The 18,813-nt window shown below is 41.0% G+C and overlaps 2 protein-coding genes across 3 annotated transcripts in view; both read right to left on the reverse strand.

Moving 5' to 3' along the window:
• Positions 1–419: 419 nt before the first annotated feature.
• Positions 420–6,284, reverse strand: LOC132956706 (P2Y purinoceptor 1-like). Its single transcript, XM_061030293.1, has 5 exons — positions 5,445–6,284; positions 3,200–3,387; positions 2,926–3,034; positions 1,539–1,772; positions 420–1,373 (listed from the first exon to the last, which is right to left on the reverse strand). The coding sequence occupies exons 2-5, from the start codon at positions 3,365–3,367 to the stop codon at positions 958–960; spliced, it is 927 nt and encodes a 308-aa protein (XP_060886276.1). The 5' UTR covers positions 3,368–3,387; positions 5,445–6,284; the 3' UTR covers positions 420–957.
• Positions 6,285–8,043: 1,759 nt separating this feature from the next.
• zgc:162331 (uncharacterized protein LOC793007 homolog) overlaps positions 8,044–18,813 on the reverse strand; it is a 110,632-nt gene continuing 99,862 nt past the window's right edge. For both annotated transcript variants that reach the window (XM_061029770.1, XM_061029769.1), the window contains 4 exons: positions 11,455–11,646; positions 10,543–10,696; positions 10,243–10,428; positions 8,044–9,614 (listed from right to left, as the gene is read on the reverse strand). In XM_061029770.1, coding sequence (XP_060885753.1) covers positions 9,281–9,614; positions 10,243–10,428; positions 10,543–10,696; positions 11,455–11,646 — 866 coding nt within the window. In that variant the 3' untranslated portion in view covers positions 8,044–9,280. The remainder of the gene's footprint in view (positions 9,615–10,242; positions 10,429–10,542; positions 10,697–11,454; positions 11,647–18,813) is intronic.

The raw sequence follows: 18,813 nt of genomic DNA on the forward strand, positions 1-18,813 counted from the left end.
TCCAGATTTAATCACAGTCTGCACATCAATTATTAATAAAAAAAAAGTTTCAAAGCAATTAGAAAGAAATCTAGGAGGTGTCAGGATACAAGATTTTCAGACTAAAACATTACGCAGATGATACTGTACTGTTTTGTTAAGATTTAAAATGCTCCATACAATGTGCAATATTTTCAATATTTCAAGTGTTTTCCAAAGGTTCACCCTCCACTAACAATGTTTCAACACTACAGATTGTTTAAGAAAGATTTACACGTAATTATTAGGGGTGGGAATCACCAGTCCCCACAATACGATATCGCGATACTCGAGATATTATAAAATTCTATTGCAATTAAGCTTTTTAACTGCATGTTATGTCCACTACACTAAACTAAATCAAGAGCTGTTTAGTCAAACAAGAAACCTCAGTCTTTTTATTTGTATTTCAGTCTAATTGAACATGAATTCTTAACAATGCAAGTTGTTCAAAATTAATTGTGCAACCCCTTCAGCAGTTAAAAATGTAAAAAGCTTATCCTAAATATCATATTAAAAATATCCATACTTGGCCGCCATATATAATATCGCCACACAAAATATCGCTATACTATACTGTATCCATTTTTGACCCAGCCTCCAGTAATTATTAAGTTTTGCACAGGATACAGTGGCACTGTGATTAACTGGCAGACAGTCCAGACTGTACCCCGCCTCTCGCCCAATGACAGCTTGTAAACGGCTTTCAGCCCGTCATGAGCCCAAACGGTAAAAGTGGGATAGATAATGGATGGACGGACAGAATACACTGCTTCTCACTGTTCACATATAGTTGGCAATTGTTTCCTTTAAGTCTCAACATCTATGTTTTGGTAGATTATCTTCTAAATAGGGGGGGAGCCCTAGGAATAAAATAATCGAAACCGAGCAGTCGTGTCTTGATCATATTACAAATCCTTGTCTAAACTTCCCATAACATCATTTTTTGCGTGAAGGTTTGAAGCTAACGAGGCAGCACATTTTTCTAGCCCTGGAGAGATAGAACAGTGGACCTATGAACACACCGAACCTTGGAAACAACTCAGACAATTCAAAAACATTACACACCTCAATACCCAAAGCCTTACGATATTGTATGTAGACGAGCAAGGGAACCATTGGCAGGACTGGGAGGTAAGATATCACTGCTGGCACCACCACAACCAAAACATTACACACTGCCTGTCTCTTTAGGGGGGGCTCCGAGCAGGCTTGGTTTCCCAACGTGGTGTGGGCGGGGCTTTGCTGCATCAGTGACCAGATCATGCTACAAAGGCAGGCGAGCATCAGGATGAAGAGGCAGGACACCGTGATGGAAACCGGAGCCATCATGACAGTCATATCTTCCACTATGGCTGTGAAAAACAAGGTCATGAAAATGTAAATTACAAAAAAAGTGTTGTTTGTAACTGACTGCTACATTGTACTTAATGGCAAATTCAGAAATTTAACACCATCATGGCGCCGTGGCTGCTGCTAAGATGATGGTGTCATTGCTAAATTTGTTGCCCAGCACTTACCTGAAGCCATGCAGAAGGATAAGGTGATCACCCACACCACAGCAGAAACAGCCATTCGGTACTCCCACTTCCTGACTTTCAGATACAGCACAGGTTTAATAACGGCCAGGTAGCGCTCAATACACATACAGGACAGCAGCAGGGGACAGCCAATCAGGTTGAATATCTTGAAGACATCTGTTGCTGTTTCCCAAGGATTTGTAACGTTGTCATGTGGCCCGGTCAGGGAAAAGTCTGGGTGATAGAAAATTACAAATCAAAATTTGTACATGACTTTGAAATCAACTTTGATGTCTGAAGTCAACCCTTGTGAAGTGAACTGCTTTGATTGTGCTTTGTTTGTGCCTGCTCCAATTGTGTGTGATATGTTGTATGTCTATTTTCCTTTTGCTTAGGCCTGTTGTAATTACAAATGTAATGTATTTTATTGTATTTTAAATCTTAACAATTGCATTTTAGGTTGCCTACTGACAACTGGCCGGGGACTACAGCTGGAAATTAGCCGTAAAGGCTAAAGCTGCTTCTTTTACTGTACAGTAAATTAAAGGGGACTGTCCACGAAACAATAAACAAATAAACTAAACTAAACTAAGTCCCAATAATAATCAGAAATGATATGCTGAGTTCTGGATTGTCTCAGTTCTTGCGTCCTTCTTTGGGACCCAAAATGTTAAATATTGATAATGATGGCGAAAACATTTGTTACAGCGCTGTTGCGTATTTGTAATGTGCAAACAGCTATAGCCTAAAAGTTGCTATGCTGATGATACTCATCTATTTAGTTCAAGTAAAAAACTGAGTAGGCTGCCTGTTGGAAACAAAGCTCTATTTTTTTCTTCAACAATTAAAATAATAATCTGCAACATATTTGGTTATAACCTGGTGTAATTTTTTTCTTTTACTGATTGTAATAGATTTCTTATTGTTGCTGCCCAAGAATGATTATTTGATTGTATTTCAGGCTTTACCACTAGATTATGATTTTACTTTTACCCAACTATAGCTTCCTCTGTCCTCCTCTACCAGACAGATGTTAATACAGATCATTCATTACCGCCAATTCAAGCTTCACAATGACAGAAAAACAATGCATTTCTTAAGGCGTTAGTTTTTACAGTGGTAGGACAGTTTGAGGAAAGGTGATGTTACAATTCAGCTCATGAAAAATGTTCTCTTTTACGACTCTCTGGTTCTTTCTTCAGTCAAAGCTCAACACTAAAATATCACCTGCTGTGGATCCAGGTGTAACTTTGAAGGAAAAAAACAGACATATTTAATATTAACCATTGTTTTGTTGCATGGTAATCTAATGAGGCCAGAGTTAATTCCCTGCCCTTTCTGCAGCGGGTGTTGTAAGCTCTCATGAGAAATCTCAAGAAGTGTTTACCTTGTCTTGTTTTGTTCTCTTCTTTCATCATCTTTGCATCAAAAAATAACCTAATGGGCATTATAGACAGGTAGATAAGATCCATCACAACAACATTCACACCTAGAACCTGAAAGACAATGGTTCAGACATGTGGTTAATGTAAGTTCAAGTAAACATAGGGAAGTGTGTGTTGTATGTATTGATTATTTTCAGATTTTAATCAACTGCCAAATGAACGGACGTAAATCAGCCAATGGGGTGGGATGTGTTGATGCTGAGCTGCGAACACTACCTGTGAGGCAGACAGTGGTTTCCTCTCCTGCAGAAACAGCCAAAGCAGGGCGGTGTTAGCCAACACCCCAGTGAACAGAAAGAAAATGTCAGAAATCCACCAGATCTCATGCCACCCAATCTCGTCACAGTAATCGTGGATGGCATTGACAAAGTTGGGGGTGATCATTTCTCTGTAAATATCCGGACCTGCCAAGACAAAAATAGTTATTATAAACATTTAAATCATCCTTTGTTTCACAAAAAAAATGCAAAAAATGTGTCATATGTTCATTACCTAAGACCTGCAATGTATCCACATGTAGAAGAGCAGAATTAAAAAGGTAGGCGATTTTCCTTATACTCTCTTGTATTTGGCCCTTGAGCACATTGGGAGGGTTATTTTTGTCTTTGTGCACACGGAGAGTAATTGACATTTTGAAGCATCCCTGCCTGCCGACTTTGGAGGGTATTTTCAGACCTTCACCAGACGCCTGTTTTGTTATTTGAGCTTAGTGCCTCGTTTCAACAACAAAGGGGAAATAAGAGAGAACTGGATTGCAACAGATTGCTGTTTCTTATGTTATATTCTTATGAGTGCTATCAGTGAAATTGTTTGATTTAAGTTTTTGGCAACACCTGGACAAGGAAAAGAACATTTTTGTACAGCTTCTATCACTGATATAATGTTTACTTTGAAGGAAATAACATTTTAATTCGGTCTTATTTTAATTTGAAACACAGGTTTAAAGCTACAAACTCTGGTGATCCTTTATTACACATTAAGGTCATCTTAGTTGTATATTGCATGAAGAGTGACTTTCCCAAAGTCTCTTGAAGCATGAGTAAAGTTTTGAAAGGAAGAAATTGATTTTTCATTAACCCTTCAATGGGACAGTAAACAGGCTGTGGGCTGGAGGGGCAAAAAGTCAAAAAGAAAAAAATCATGAAATGGTGTTATGTTAGCCCGGATACAATAGAAAACATCAATAAATTAATTTCCCATGATATGTATACATGTCTGCCCACTTAAGAGTGTTCCCCCATCAAATCTCCCCTTTTCGGCATTTCTTTGTTTAAAGATCTGTGATGTTAAAAGGTGTTTAAGCCTCAGCAAAGCAAAAAGTGGAAGACTTACCTTTTTTTGTGTCTTCTTTCTCCTTGTTACTCTCTTGCAGATTTTAGAAGTTATCGCTTACTAACATCTGAGAGTCCCTTCAACCCAACACTAAAGCCATACGTCCTACACATAAAACAATTACACAACTATCTATAGGGCAGACTAAACAAATTAGCACGTGTTTAGTGTTGATTTTCAACGCTTAGATGCAAATATATGTCGTACAAATATATCTTTGCATTGCAGGTGATTTACATCGTATGCAGTCTGGTTACTGACTGATTTTACTAGCAGATCTTGCATGCAGAGTGAGCATCCTCTGTGATTATAGTTCACCCATGTATTTGACTGGGCCCAATAATACTCTTTATGTATTTGTTCCCCTTCTTTCTTTTTTATTAGTTTCTTTGCTTCTTCTCTGTATTTCTGCTTTCTACAGATAAACCTGAAATACAGACCCCCATGTTTTAAAAGGGTCAGACTGAAGAACTCTTGTAGACCAGTCAATCCTAAACGTGGATATGGAGCTGAATCCCAGATCAAAGTGCGCTGAAAGCACTCTGAATATTTGTTTGGTGTTTGAATGTTGTGCCAAAATGTTTGTATCTTTGCTTCTCGTCTTTTTTATGTTGCAAATGGAGCCACTGTGATGCAAGACAGATTTCAGATGCCAAAGTCCCAACAATCAATCAATGAAAATCACATTTTATAAATTGACTCCTTATACAGTAGTTGGTTTGATATTGTTGTTGGTCTAGTTTAGCTGGTGGAAAATATGAACTAGCAAGAATGGTGAGCCGATTTGAGGTCAATCTCATTTTGATAAACTCTAAATCTGTGGATTTCCACCACCCACTACTTCATAAAAAATATCAAAAATTCGGTTACAAGTTTTGATATTTTTCAACCAATCAGATTAATTTAATGAAGAATTATGAGTTTGGACCTCAGAAGATACAAAACATGTGACAGAACAAAGAAAAAGAACAAAACCAGCATGTTTCAAAAGCGCTTCATAGACTTTTTGACACTATGATTTCCAGGCATTATTAACAATCCACTGAAAATGGCTCTGCGACCCACTTTTGGGTCTCAACCATTATTTTGGAAAGATTTGAATCATTTTGCAGTTCCGGATTGGCTTAACTTTTCAACACCGGAGGTTGCAGCTCTCGACCCACACCAGTTGACAACCACTGCTGTAGACAAGTCCTCCTTCTTTTCAAAAACCTCTCATGGTGTATATGTCTGTTTCTCACTTGAAATCAGTGTGTGTAGGATGTGATGATAACCACCTCGTTTAGGCCGTAATAGTAAAGGGCGGTCCAAACTGTACATTTGCATTTCAGTAATAATCTATCTATTCCAAAACAACAAACACAAAAACCATGGAGAGAGACTCTGCCCTTCCACCCAGGTGCAGCCAGTCAGAAATCACAGCTAGGTGGACAGGCTCCAAGAAACCAGCAAGAAAGCCATAACAGACCACCAGAGGGAGCCAGACCTCTGAAACTGAAAGAACAGAACAACAGTACAGGCAAGAAGAACATGGCCGTCTTTTAGATGTACATAGAAGTATGAAATGTCCTGTGGAAGCTCATTTCATTTATGTGTAAATATATATGATGGGGGGGGGGGGGCTTTATTGTATGGGACAGTGAACGGAGTAGGATATCAGGGAGAAAGAGTATGACATGAAGTAAATTAGCCAAGGGTTAGAGTGGAGGCCAGGCCACCCGCTTCAAGTACTATAGCCTCCATCCATGGTGCACACGGCTTAACTGCTAGTCCAACCAGCGTCCCACTCTCAGCGAGAACCTCCCTGGGAAAATCAGCTAGCAGCCCCTCCTGATTCCTTTTTCAGCATGAACTATCTGAAATAGAGGTTTTTGTTGTCATTGTTTTTTAAAGTGTATTTATGTATTTTAATTAATTTACAAAAAAAAGGGTATTGCATGATTGACAAATGTAAGTGAATGTAATAGTGTTGGACAGCAACTGGGCTCAAGTGTACGATGTCCATTCTGCTGGTGAATGTGCACGGGAGCATATAAATTAGTTCTCCTGATGGGGACTCACTTGCAGGTGATTCCTGAAAAGGCAAACACAACCAACCCAAATCAAGTTAAACATCTCCAAGTCAGTCTGCAAGTACCGACTGGAACCCTATAAACTGCTAACTGCAGAACATAGGAGGGAAGAGATGCACAGTAAATGAGGTCAAGGTGGAGAAGCTGAAAGAAGATAGTGGGAAGAGTTGGGCCAATGGGTAAGTTCAGCAACTTCCTTGTCTTTCATTTTATTTTTAAATGTTTAATTCCTTGGACTCTGATCCCAGAAAGCATTTTGTTTCTGCCTTTAGAACATAAATACATCTAAAGTCTGCATCTGGGTGCAAAAAAACTGTAATATGGTTGTACTTCCACCTTTCATCATGGCGGCTGTGTCTCAGTTGGCAGAGTCGGTCATCGCCCAACCGGAAGGTCGGAGGTCAATCCCCAGCTCCTGCAGCTACATGTCTGATGTGTCCTTGGGCAAGACACTTAACCCCAATTTGCTCCCACTGCTTCGTCTGTGGTGTATGAACAGGATTAGTTACTCCTGATGGTCACTTTACACAGCCGTCTTTAGCATCAGTGTGTGACCTGCGGTGTAAAAGGACTTTGAGAAGTCAGAAGACTTGAAAAGTGCGATACAAGCTCAAGTCTATTTACTATCATTATCAGAATTCTCCACAAACTTGCAGTATTATCCAACTTGTAGGATTAAAAGCAATATTGTTAAAAAAAAGTCCAAAAAAATTATATCTTATTTACCCCCCCCCCCCCAGCCTCGTGCCTTGCACACCATGTGAGATTTTGTTTTCAGCCTCTCGGGTCCAGCCACCAAACGAGGTCATCTCCTCATTTTCAACTGTCATGACACTTTGATGAATTACTCCTCCTCCACCAGTTTCTCTTTCTTCCAACAAAGTAGCACACATTGAAACACACGCTGAACCTTTCAACTAAACAAAACTCTCTTTATTCAGCTTTTTATGGCAGTCTCATTAATGTACAACGGTTTACAGTAAGAGAAATATTAAGGACCCACCAGTCCGAGCCATTTCACCCCCCCCCCCCCCCCGTTCAAAAAATTTAAAGTGCAGTTTGTTAGTGTGTCTACTCGAGTCCTTCTATTCAAAATAAAGAAACGTTCACACAGCTAGTGTGAGCTAAAGCTGAAACATGGGAGGAGCTCTTGGACACAGTTTATGATGCATGTACATAGAGGGAGAATAACATAAAGGTTTAAGGTCAATTCTTCATTAGAAAACAATGAATTTAGGAGCAAAATCCTTATTTACTGTAAATAAGCGGACATTAAGAGAATTCAAGTGAATACACGATTCATTAGCTTCTACATCTTTACATACCAGTGCATTTCTCTGCAGGTTGTAATGCATCGAGGACGACACAGCAGCCTCACAGACTCTCTTACATCTATTAAAACCTGACACCTTTACAACCTTTGTAACACCACACAAGAGGTCTTTCTAAAATTGAGTACATTTGCATTATTCTCTGTATCTAAACCCTTTCAAGGCTCAATATCACTCTAATTGCATCAATTGGCGGTACTTTTTTCCAAGTATTATCCGGAGTTGGATTTCCAACTCAATGTTTTAGCCTTTTATACTCATAGTTGTTACATCTTAAACAGTCAACCTCTGAACCAAAAACAAAAGCAAGAATATTTATGTGACAAAACCAATTTAAAGCAACAATATGTCACTTTTCACTCACAGTAGTAATGTTAAAGTTGATCTAATAGTCGCCTACAATAATTTTCAACAGGGAGAATGACGTCTATCCCATTTTCAGCACTATGTAACTTTGGCAGCGGGCCGCGGGTCTCTCATGGAAAGTGCGTACAGCTTTACGGCTTGAGTTCACATCAGCCTTCAGCTAAAAGGAAGCCAGTGAGCCCGTCCTGGTTTGATTACAATGGCTACAGCTGAGAGACCAAAGAGGACGGTGACTGATGAAGCTACAAAGAAACAAAAAAAAAGCGAGTGACCGAGCAAAAAGACGGACTGGCTTTTACATGTTGGCGAGAACTTGGGGTAAAAGTAGACTGCAGGCTTGACGCCAAGCTGGCTTTGTCAATACAGTTTTACGACAGTGCAGTTGCGCTCAGAGACCTGTGGTGGGTGCCGCAGCCTCCATCATGTTGCTTTAAACCCCATGCATACAGCACAAGATCGGATGCATTCAGTGGTTGCAGCAATTACAGCATCTAAATCACAGTGTTGTCCTATACCCATAAAATCAGTCTGTTTACATGTAAAAGTTAATAAGAGCTGTAAAGTGACCAGAAACTCATTACTTTGCAGATTTGTGAGATTTCAGAACAGTATGTTAAAGTCTTAAATCAAAAATATATCTATATGTATATATATTTTTCTAGAGTGTGTGGTCGTCAGGAAGGCCGATAGGAAATATTTTATTAACAATAAAACCATTAAACTATTTTAAAAAAAGTATCATTACTGTGTGGTTAGCTGCCTTAACAGTGGCGGCCATAAAGTCCTGAAGGATCCTTCAGTGGAGGTTGTTCTTCCACAAACGTCACACTTCAGAGTTAAACTCCCGCGTTCCCTTGACGACTGGCTACTTGAAGCTTTCTTGCAATTTTCTGACGGCTGAAATAAAGCAAAACTTGCTCCAAAGAACTCCTCCTGCGGGGTTAAGATCTCGAGTTTTCAGTTCTTCTTGTTGTGTCCAAAAATCCAGGAACAGTTCAGCAAGCATGCAGAAAAAAGGGGAGCTTCTACTCTGGCTGCATCTCCATCTCTACACCTACTTTTTATGTCTTTCTGTTGGCGGAAATGCGGATAAGGAAGAGTAAAAAAATACTTCTTGTTCGCCATCTCCCTTCTTCTTCAACGTCTTCTGCAGGAGTAGCACAGCACCTGGAATATATTAAAACTGGAAGATGTAGCTACTGCCAAGGGCGCTGTGGTGTCGGGTTAGGGTTGGGGTAAATGGGCGCCGGCGCTGGGTGGGGGTATGCCGGCACCGCCGTGTTGGGGTTTGGCGGGTATGTTGGAGTGGGGTACTGCCCCATCATGTGAGGCTGGCTGTGGGCGGTCGTGTGGGCCGGCGTGGAGGCAGCAGAGGTGGAGGACGGGACGTGCATGTAGAAGGGGGCTGACGGAGCTGAGGGGGCGGAGGGCGCAGTAGGAGTCGGGACCCTCTGCAGGACAACGTGCGGGTAAAGCTGAGAATCTGAGCGATACAGTGGCATGGAGGCCTTCATTAAACTCTCCTGACTCCTGTGTGGAAGACAGAGAAGAAGAGACAGAAAGGAAGACTTCAAGTGTCAACTTAAATATAGTACTCCGTATCAGAACTAAAGCTGAAAGCTGGGACATGCTTTGAAACATTAACACCTGTCAGAACCAAACCAGCCAGTGCAACAGTGTGTTTAATATCTTACAGGCCCATAAGCACCTTTCATGCATGCACTCCTGACAACTTCTACAAATGTCAGGGCAGCCTGCCCCTGACTCTTTCCTGGCTGGAGGCTCAACATGTCGTTTAAAGGACGCGAGGCTATCGTGGTAGTTTCTGTCTTCTGTCTGAAATTCATTTTGTTGACGTCAAATCCACTTGTCAGTCTCACTTTTCTCAGAGTGACCAATCATAGTCGAGTCTGCAGCTTAAAAACCCTTTAAATATCCTGTGCCCCACTTTCCATCAGCTGTGTGCAGTGAGCCATGAACATCAATCCTTCTCTGTCAGTTTATCTTTGTGGGAGCTTAAATACTATAAATGTAAGTATTGTGTATAAATGTATTTATTTTGTTGTGTTCAGAGGTCGTCTGATTTCCATTTTTGAATGTTTTTACGATTTTTTTTCTTTTTCTTAGGACTTGTTGTCCTCCACTGATTAGTGTTTACCTTTGGTATCCTCTGTTCTCATATCCACTGAGTCCTGCGGTCAAGTAAAGTGGGCTGTCCGGGGCAAGACGGGGGTTCATCCTCTGGGACAGGTGGAAGATCTTTGGAGGGGGGAAAGACTCCCATTCACCCTCTTCTCTCTCCAGCCAACACTCGCTGCGCCGCGCCGTGCGTTTGTCTCTGCGCCTGAAGAGGAGACAGCTCTGTCAGCTCAGTGGTCCTCGTATAACAGGGAGCGGGTGTGACCACAGGGGCTTTGTTAACAAGGCAAATTTTGAACATCAATCTGTCCAGGCGTACCTGCTCCGCCCCTCCTTCTTGGCTCGTTCTCGACCGGATCGTTCCTGCAGGCAGCAGATGAGGAAGGACAGGGACATGGCGAGGATGACGATCCCACTCACCACTGAGGCCAACACGGCCACTCTCAGACCCCGGTCCTCAGGTCTAGGGATCGCTATGGGAACAAGGTAAAACATTTGAAATTGGATTTGTATCCAAATGAATTTTAACAACAGATCCTAGAAGATTACAGTGTTTGGCATCTAACATTTTCTTCTTTCTTGAAGGCAGTGAAGGTTTTGTCTTATTTCCTTCATCCAGTTGGACAGATGTTGATTTCACATGTCAGGTTTAAAGTTTAACAGCAAAGGATGGAGATTGTCCCTGAGCATACAAAAGTTGACATGCATGGTCACCATGAGGTGTCTGACATGCAAGCTGCAGGCCGTTTACACTCAGGTGTGAGGGTCCAACCAGGCAACATATTCACACAGCGATCTTTTCATTTTGAGTTACGCCCCGGGTGGGGAGCTCACATGCTTCATGAAGTATGCTGCATTTCTTTTAGGTTTGCAAATAGTAAAAAAAAAGGAATCTGATAAATTGTTATCCTTTTACAGCTTCTCAATTGAACAGCTATGAAAAAAAGAAAGATGTTTATGTAGATCTGAAGGTTCATTTGGCCACATTTCAAAATAAAACAACAGATTTTTAACTCAATTGTGTTTTTTAAACTTAGAATTCAGCCTGAAGTCCCTCTGGATTAACATTATTTTAAATTTTCATTTCACTGGAGGAAAGCATATGCCATGTTAATATGATAAATTGCAGTGAAGTAGTTCATAATAAGCTAAGCTCACTTTGTTATTATTCATTCAAATGATGTGTAGTGTAGCTAAAAATCAGTTAAATCCCTCAAAATAAAACCCTTACCTTCACACACAGGCAGGTAGTTGCTCCACTGCGCTTTGCCCTTCTTGACTATGCATTGTATTTTGTCGCTGCCGACCAGCTGGTATCCTTCTCTGCACCAGAAGGTCAACATGCTGCCGACGGACACGCCAGTGCCGCTCTCGACGTAGAAGGATCCTCGACGAGGAGGCAGGACAGGTGTACATGACAGACCTGAGGAGAGAGGAGACAAAACACGAGGTCATAAAACAGAGCATATAATAAGGATTAATATTGGTTCTGATTGAGTTTGGTGCCACTCAGTGTTTGTAAAATGATCCTGAAATGCTAACATTTAAATTATGGGGGAGAACGCTTGCTACTGCATTGCTAATGGTGCCTTCAAACACGCACAAAATTCCTGAAAACAGTTTGGGATGTGTGAATGCAAACAGTCACATTTTTCCCTCTAACTTTACCCATCATTTTTCCGACCAGCCCCCTCATAAAGGTTTCACATAAAGTCAGGGTGAGCCAACTACAAAATTATTAAGGGATAAATTAAGGGACTGTGTTGCCGCCATTTTTGTGTTGTTCTTTTACTCTCGACCCGTTGGGCGCCAGTGTTTTATTCGATATTTTTATTTGGCAACGACCCTCATCACCAAGACTTCACAGTCTCATTAGCTTCTTCATCCCTTCAGCCTCAGATCACAGCATCAGCCATCGTCTAGTCAACCCCAAGTCTTCGCAGTTTGGTCAGCCTCTTCATCCCTTCAGCCTCAGACGACATCTTCAGCTGTTCCGGTCAACCCCATTCTTCAGTTAGACCGGCTTTCATCCCATCAGCCTCAGATGACATCGTCAACCATCATCCGGTCTACCCCAGTCTTCACAGTGTAATCAGCTTCTTCATCCCATATGACTCAGACACCATCCTCCGCTAAAGCCTCCACCACCAGTCTCTGGACTCCATGTGGGGATAGATCTTGCCGCCACTCAGGGCAGACATCTTCATTCACTCTGTCTCTCTGTTGAGTTCAAACGCCAAAGATTCTCTGACTATCATTCAATATCACATATGTAAAATAAATATTTATTTTTGATTACTTGTCTCTCCTGACTGAACTACAACTAACATTTCTAAACTGCTGTGCCTTTAATTCTGGACTGTCCTTCGGAGGATTTCCAGCAGAAAAAGAGGAGCCAGAAGATAGTTCGGGTCCAGGAGGTAAATCCCTTGTTGTTGTCTGTGGCTGAAGATTGTTGTGGAGAGTGAGTTCTCACTCGGTGGGCTAGTTTGGGTTGCAACAGGTTGTCGAAGAGTGATACACGGACAAGAGGGCCCACTGTTGTTTTTTTTTAGTGTTTTGTCGAACTGAACTGAACCATAGAACTGAACCCTATTTGAATTGAATTAGAGCGGTGCTTCCCAAAGTGTGGGCCGCGGCACCCTGGTGGGCCGTGCGGGTACTGCAGATGGGCCGCGAAAAGCCCTCCACCAACTGTAAAAACAAAAGAAATAGGCCTAACTCAATAATGATGATTTACCATGAGTCAACCCTTTAAGTGATTAGTAAGGCGTGTCATGACTATTCATGGACATATTGTTTAGTAAACCTTTGTGTCTATCTTGCCATAATATCATGTTGTAATGTCAAATAATTTACCCTTACTGTAAGTTATAGCTGTAGTCATAAAACATTTTTTAGAATGGGCCCCGGAGTAATTTTGTATTTCAAAGCGGGCCGCGGCAGTCTTAAGTTTGGGAATGGCTGAATTAGAGGGTTATTTTATGTTGCTACAATTGTTTGAAAAAGCTGTGAAAAAGGGACGCCGTTTGTTGATTGCTATTGGGATATTTTTAGTTTAATACATTTTTCTTCCTTTGAACTGACTTGCTTTGTGTTGAATCCTTCTGTGGTTGTGTGTTATGCTCGTTTTTCTATTTTACGAGGTGTTTTTGGTTTAAAGAAAAAGAAGGTATCTTTGTGGTGGGTTTAAAAACATAGCCTACATAACAAACTTTCAATTAAGTTGTCGGTTGAAATACCGACTGGTACCCCAAAAAAAACATTAAAACCGGCCTATGGCAGGATAAGAGCTGGAGCTGAGGCGGGTTCAAAGCCTCTTGAAGAACCGTTATGCCCTCCTGTCAATCAGGTCAGCTACGAGCCTTATTGTGAATAATGCTAATCCTTCATGGGACGCCGGTATAGTGCAGTGGCAGCCTGGGTTCGAATCTGACCCGCGGCTCCTTTTCCGCATGCCCTTCCCCACTCTCTCTCTCTTCCCAATTTCTAACTCTATCCACTGTCTATCTTTCAAATAAAAATCGAAACAATCAAAAAAAATGTACGGGGGGTGAAAAAAAATTCACAGTGTACTGATGATGACCTGAGCTAATCAGACAATTGTTTTTCTTTTTTTTAACCAGGCTTTAAACATGTTAATTTCTACTGTAAAAACAGGCTTTTTTTAATGTGTATGTGACTTCCAGTGCTTCTGTAGCCAGCCTTGATGAACTGCAGGATTTTGCACTTCAGAATTGTCTTCATTTTCCAACACCATCATAAGTTGCCGCTTGGGCATCTCTTTTAAATTCACATTAATTTTTTGGCACTTATGACATGTATTCCCATCCCTCCTGAAGAAATAAGAAATTATAACCCCGTTGAAAAAGGCCTCTCTCTAAGTGCACCACTTTCTCTTCTGCTTCTCTTTCATCTCAACCTCACTCTTTCTTCTCTTTCTTGTGTCCATTTTCTCTCCACTTTCCTGACAAACTCAGTCCCTGCTCCAGAGTGTCAGTTATCTTCACAGGGAGTCTGATACGAGCCGTTACACAGGATAGACGCAGAGAAACAGAGAGATAGAGAGACTGAAAAAGAACTATTTTTATCTCCTCATGCTACAATACACAAATACCTCAGAGGGGTCTTGTGATACAGCAGCTATTGTTAGATCGTACTGCAGGGACTGTTGAGACTTTAAGGAAATCTCGTGTAAAGCTACAGCGTCACAGCAGCTCCAATCTTCCCACATTATCCTGATAGATCCAACTGGAGTAAATACATATTGTTTATTTCTGCACCACAATATTAATTTACCGTAAATTATATCTTCGGTGGGTTAACGGGGATTGGGATCTTAGTAATTACTCGATGAAGTGATTACCGGCTTTTAAAAGTCACTTCATGGACTCAAACTTGTTAGACATTCAATTAAATCTAATACCACAAAAAAATAACCAAAATGGCTTCATGTAAATAGAAGCATTTTTGTTGATTTTGCATGATTTGGTCGAGATGAAACTTGACTAAAATGACCAACACAAGCAAAGATTAATGAGGTCACAAGATGCTTTTTACTTTAAATATGTTTTCATGGACTTTCTGAGAATATCTGCACCAAATCCACATCCTCATAGCTCGATCCAACAGCTTATCAAGGCGAGACAAGCACGTTTATTTATAGAGATATTACAAAACACAAACAATGGGCTAAAAGACGAGGGACTGTCCCGATACCAGAATTCTTACTGACCCATAGAAATAAAAAATCTAAAGTTTCTATACCAGTTTCGATACCATGGCAACAAAAACAGAATACTAATAGGTACCAAATAATATCTTGTTTTTGCTTACTAATAATTGCAAACAAACATCTTAACTGTGTCTAAATATGTTGCCAACATATTTGTGCATTTAAGAACGTGCTCTCTCTGTTTATCGCACGGAAGCTTTCAGCTAAAAAATATCACTGAAGGATTTTAGTTTTTATAAAGCTGCGATACTATCGATCATTGAAATAATCGAGAACATATAATTTTCAAACATTTCAAAAGTGTTGAAGTATCAAACATTTTGACGCTGCATACAACACAGTCAGGTAATAATTCTCTGTGGTTTTGTCACTAACAGATGCAGTATTTGTTTAGTATGCTAACTGCTGCTCTAAAGGTCGCTATATTCAAAAAGAACAGAGTAAGCAGAGTAAAAAATGAATGCATGACTTTGGGCTTGCTAAATGAGTTAAGGCCAGAAGGGCATGTGATGATGCAGTTTGCTTTGCTGTGTCAGTATTAGTGTAATCTTTATGTGTGTGTGTGTGTGTGAGAGAGAGAGAGAGAGAGATGTCATCCCCCTGTTAGACCCTGTGAACATGCAAGCTGCTCTCTGCTGATTAGGAGCGACAGATGGGAGGATTTCTGCAGTGGTAGACACAGAGAGGATCTCGTGATCCCGTGTGAAGATGACAGCATCCCCTCCCTCCTTTCAACTCTCTCTCACACACACACACACACACACACACACACACACACTATACACACACATATACACATCAAGGCTCACACACACCAGACACGTGCGTAATGCGTACAGTGCAGGGAAACAAGTACAGGCTGACTGTCTTTCCAGTGGTTAAAAGCCTTTCTGTTTTCCCACAGAGACCTTTCACAGATGCTATTCCTCTGTGTTTATGTGTGTGTGTATCAAACAACACAAGATTAGCAAAAACCTGAAAATAAAGGCGGAAACATCTGGAGTTCCAGATGTTCTAGTGGCCAAAAGCTGCAAAAGAAATCACCCTTTTTTTCCCCCACCAGGTTGGGCCTTAATTGACTTTTATATAAAAGTATAAAGATATAATTTTTCACCTCTTCCTTTGACCACTTTTGAAGCACAAGTTACTTACAAAGACGTTTGCGAACCAAAATCCAAACCTAAAATTATAAACATAAACTGTGTAAAAAGATGGTTGATATTACAACTCACTAAAAGTTAAGACAAAATATTTTGAGCTCTCTCTGTTGTCTGGCCGCAATATCAGTTATAATCTGTACCTACTCCATGGTAGTAGATGGGTCAAACTAGAAGCACAAAATGAACGTCCAATAATTCAAACAAGCATGCCCAAGCATTCAATTCTCTGTTAAAGGCTTTATATGTGATTTTTTGATCCAGTCGCCCTTGAGCACCAGCATGAAACCAAAACAACTTGCGCTGCATTGTTGTGTTAGCATGCTAATGCTAGTGATCTTTATTATGCTCGTATCTTCACACTGCATGTAAATTTACCCGAAATGAGCGTGATCTAAAAACACAGTTAAGCAGTGAGTACAGTATGTTATTCTTCTTTTCTCTAGTCCCTCAATTAAACAACTTTAATATGAGAGGGGAGGAGTCAGCCGGCCGTCCAGGCGATGTAAACAAACTGAAGATAGGACTCGGAAAGCATCACAGACAGTGGGACTCGGGTGTCGAGTCATGACTCACAGAGTTATTTTCAGAGGATATACTTGATTTATATTATATTTAAGTGTGAAAAAACACATATTAAGCCTTTAAGTGTAGATTTGATTAGTTATTTGATGCTAAAAAAGAGGGTAAAACACTATGATTAACAGCTCAGTTACAAATGAGGCTCCTTTGGCGCTGTGGTACATGATTGGCAGAACAAAAGGAATGGCGGGAAGAAATGTAACAAACACCAACAGAACAGTCTGAACTCTCCACACTAGTAACTTGGTTAGCCGAAGGAATTGGATGTGCAGTGGCTCCACCAGCCAAACTCCTCTGCGCCATCCAAATGTCAGCGCCTGTGGTCGGGGGATTTTGGCTTCACTTTTCACAAGAGGAGAAGGTGCAAACTCTTCCTCTATCTTTAAACAGTAGACAAACACAAACAGCAGGCTATGTTATCTGGAAACTTCTACTCAAACTGACATCTGATACGCACCTACAAATCTTCCTCCCACAACAAGAAAAAGCCTTTACTTCCATAAAGGCCGATAAATTATTGAACATATTACGTGACAGTGTGTTTTAAGATTCAAGATGACGGTTGTTTTTTTTTTTTACTGGCTGTTGCTACGCCGCAGCAGGAAACTTGCCTCACTCCTTGCAAATCCCAGAGACAATTTAGTAACACACACCTCCGTGCTAGTCGACACAGAACAAGAAGGAACAATGCTGCCAGTGTGGAGTGAACAAACAGCCCCCAGTGGAGTTTAACATCAAACCTGACTTATTCCCCAAAAAAGATTGGAAAAGTGTGTAGGATTTTGTGTTCTTTTTCTTTACTCTACATCGGCTGCAAGTCAAGTTTGTGTGGATGTGTGCTTGTTGACTCTGAGCTTTATTTGCTCATTCCTGCTGTTTTGTCCCCATTCAGAAAGCTTCTCTGTCATCGTGGAACCAGTTGGTTGCCAATCAAAACCAACAGGCTGCTTGTACACTTCTGGACCCCCAAACCTGGCAACCCAACAGCACCAACCAAACATCCAGCCTGCAGTATTCTTCTCTGAAGCCCTCTCTCTTGTCTCAGTCAGGGAAGCACTCAGCACAGTTTGTGATTAAATAAAGATTAGGCCCTCTGCATTAAAGATTCAAACGCACATATTCACATGCACAGAATGAATAAACAGAACAAACACACACACTCACTGGATGCAGCCATATAGGAAGAAACATACTGTCTGTATCATCTGTACAGTGACGCTAGGCATGTGCGATCCACTCACACAGCATCTTTGTATTAGTGTACTGGCAAAGACTTGTCTTTCTTTCAGCTTCATGGACCCTAAATACAAGACCTTTCCATCTCAACTCAGCCGTCACACTAATTAAGTAACTTGAAGTAATGAGATGCAGAGAAAAGACTTTCTTATAATGCTCCATTGAGTAAGTATTGTTGTGAAATGAAGGACAGATTAGACAAAGAATGATCCAAATCTGTGTGTCTTTGATCCTAGTATAAGTAAAGCTTTATTTGGTCCTTAACATCCCATAGTATAACTCTCCCTGCCTGATAAAAACCTGCTTCTTTAAGAGGTAATGGCCAATGTAATACACATGACGAGTCATCTATTCTTGCTAAAATCGGTGGACTGCCCATTTAAGTACAGTTCAGTGCAAAACGTCTAAAGTTAAGCACAGCATCTTTTTGCACCATATTCCGTGGTTTTGATCAGTCCAACGGCACATGCCATATGTACTGAAATTGTTTGTGAAGCGCAGGGCAGCTCAGAGATCAGCTGTATTAGAGAGTTCACAAGATCACAGGAGAACAAATGATGCGGAAATAGAAAAAACAACATGCAAGAGAGGTAATAGACTCATGCTGAGCAGAATGAAGTGGTGCTTCTGGGACATCCCAGAGGCAGACTGAGGTGGAAATACGAGCATTGTTGGTTTGAGCATTGAGAGAGGGCGTGACAAGCTCCGCGGTGCCTGGTGCATACCAAACTTGCACAAAAAGTTCACATTTGCATAAATAAGGGGTGTGTCTGAGATGACTGACAGGTGCGCACAGTGAATCTGTTTGCTATGGGTTGAAGGCCGGCCTCAGGTCCGCCTCTTGCCTGTGTCCGGATCAATCGAAAGTTTGAGAAGCATT

The sequence above is a fragment of the Labrus mixtus genome, chromosome 22, assembly GCF_963584025.1.
Source record: "Labrus mixtus chromosome 22, fLabMix1.1, whole genome shotgun sequence".
NCBI classification, from domain to species: Eukaryota; Metazoa; Chordata; class Actinopteri; order Labriformes; family Labridae; genus Labrus; species Labrus mixtus.

Coding starts and splice junctions, on each gene's coding strand:
- LOC132956706 (XM_061030293.1), bottom strand. CDS start 3,367: ATGATCACCCCCAACTTTGTCAATGCCATCCACGATTACTGTGACGAG. Junction 3,035..3,199: donor AACCACTGTCTGCCTCACAG/GTAGTGTTCGCA, acceptor ATTGTCTTTCAG/GTTCTAGGTGTGAATGTTGT. Junction 1,773..2,925: donor AGAGAACAAAACAAGACAAG/GTAAACACTTCT, acceptor TCTATCACCCAG/ACTTTTCCCTGACCGGGCCA.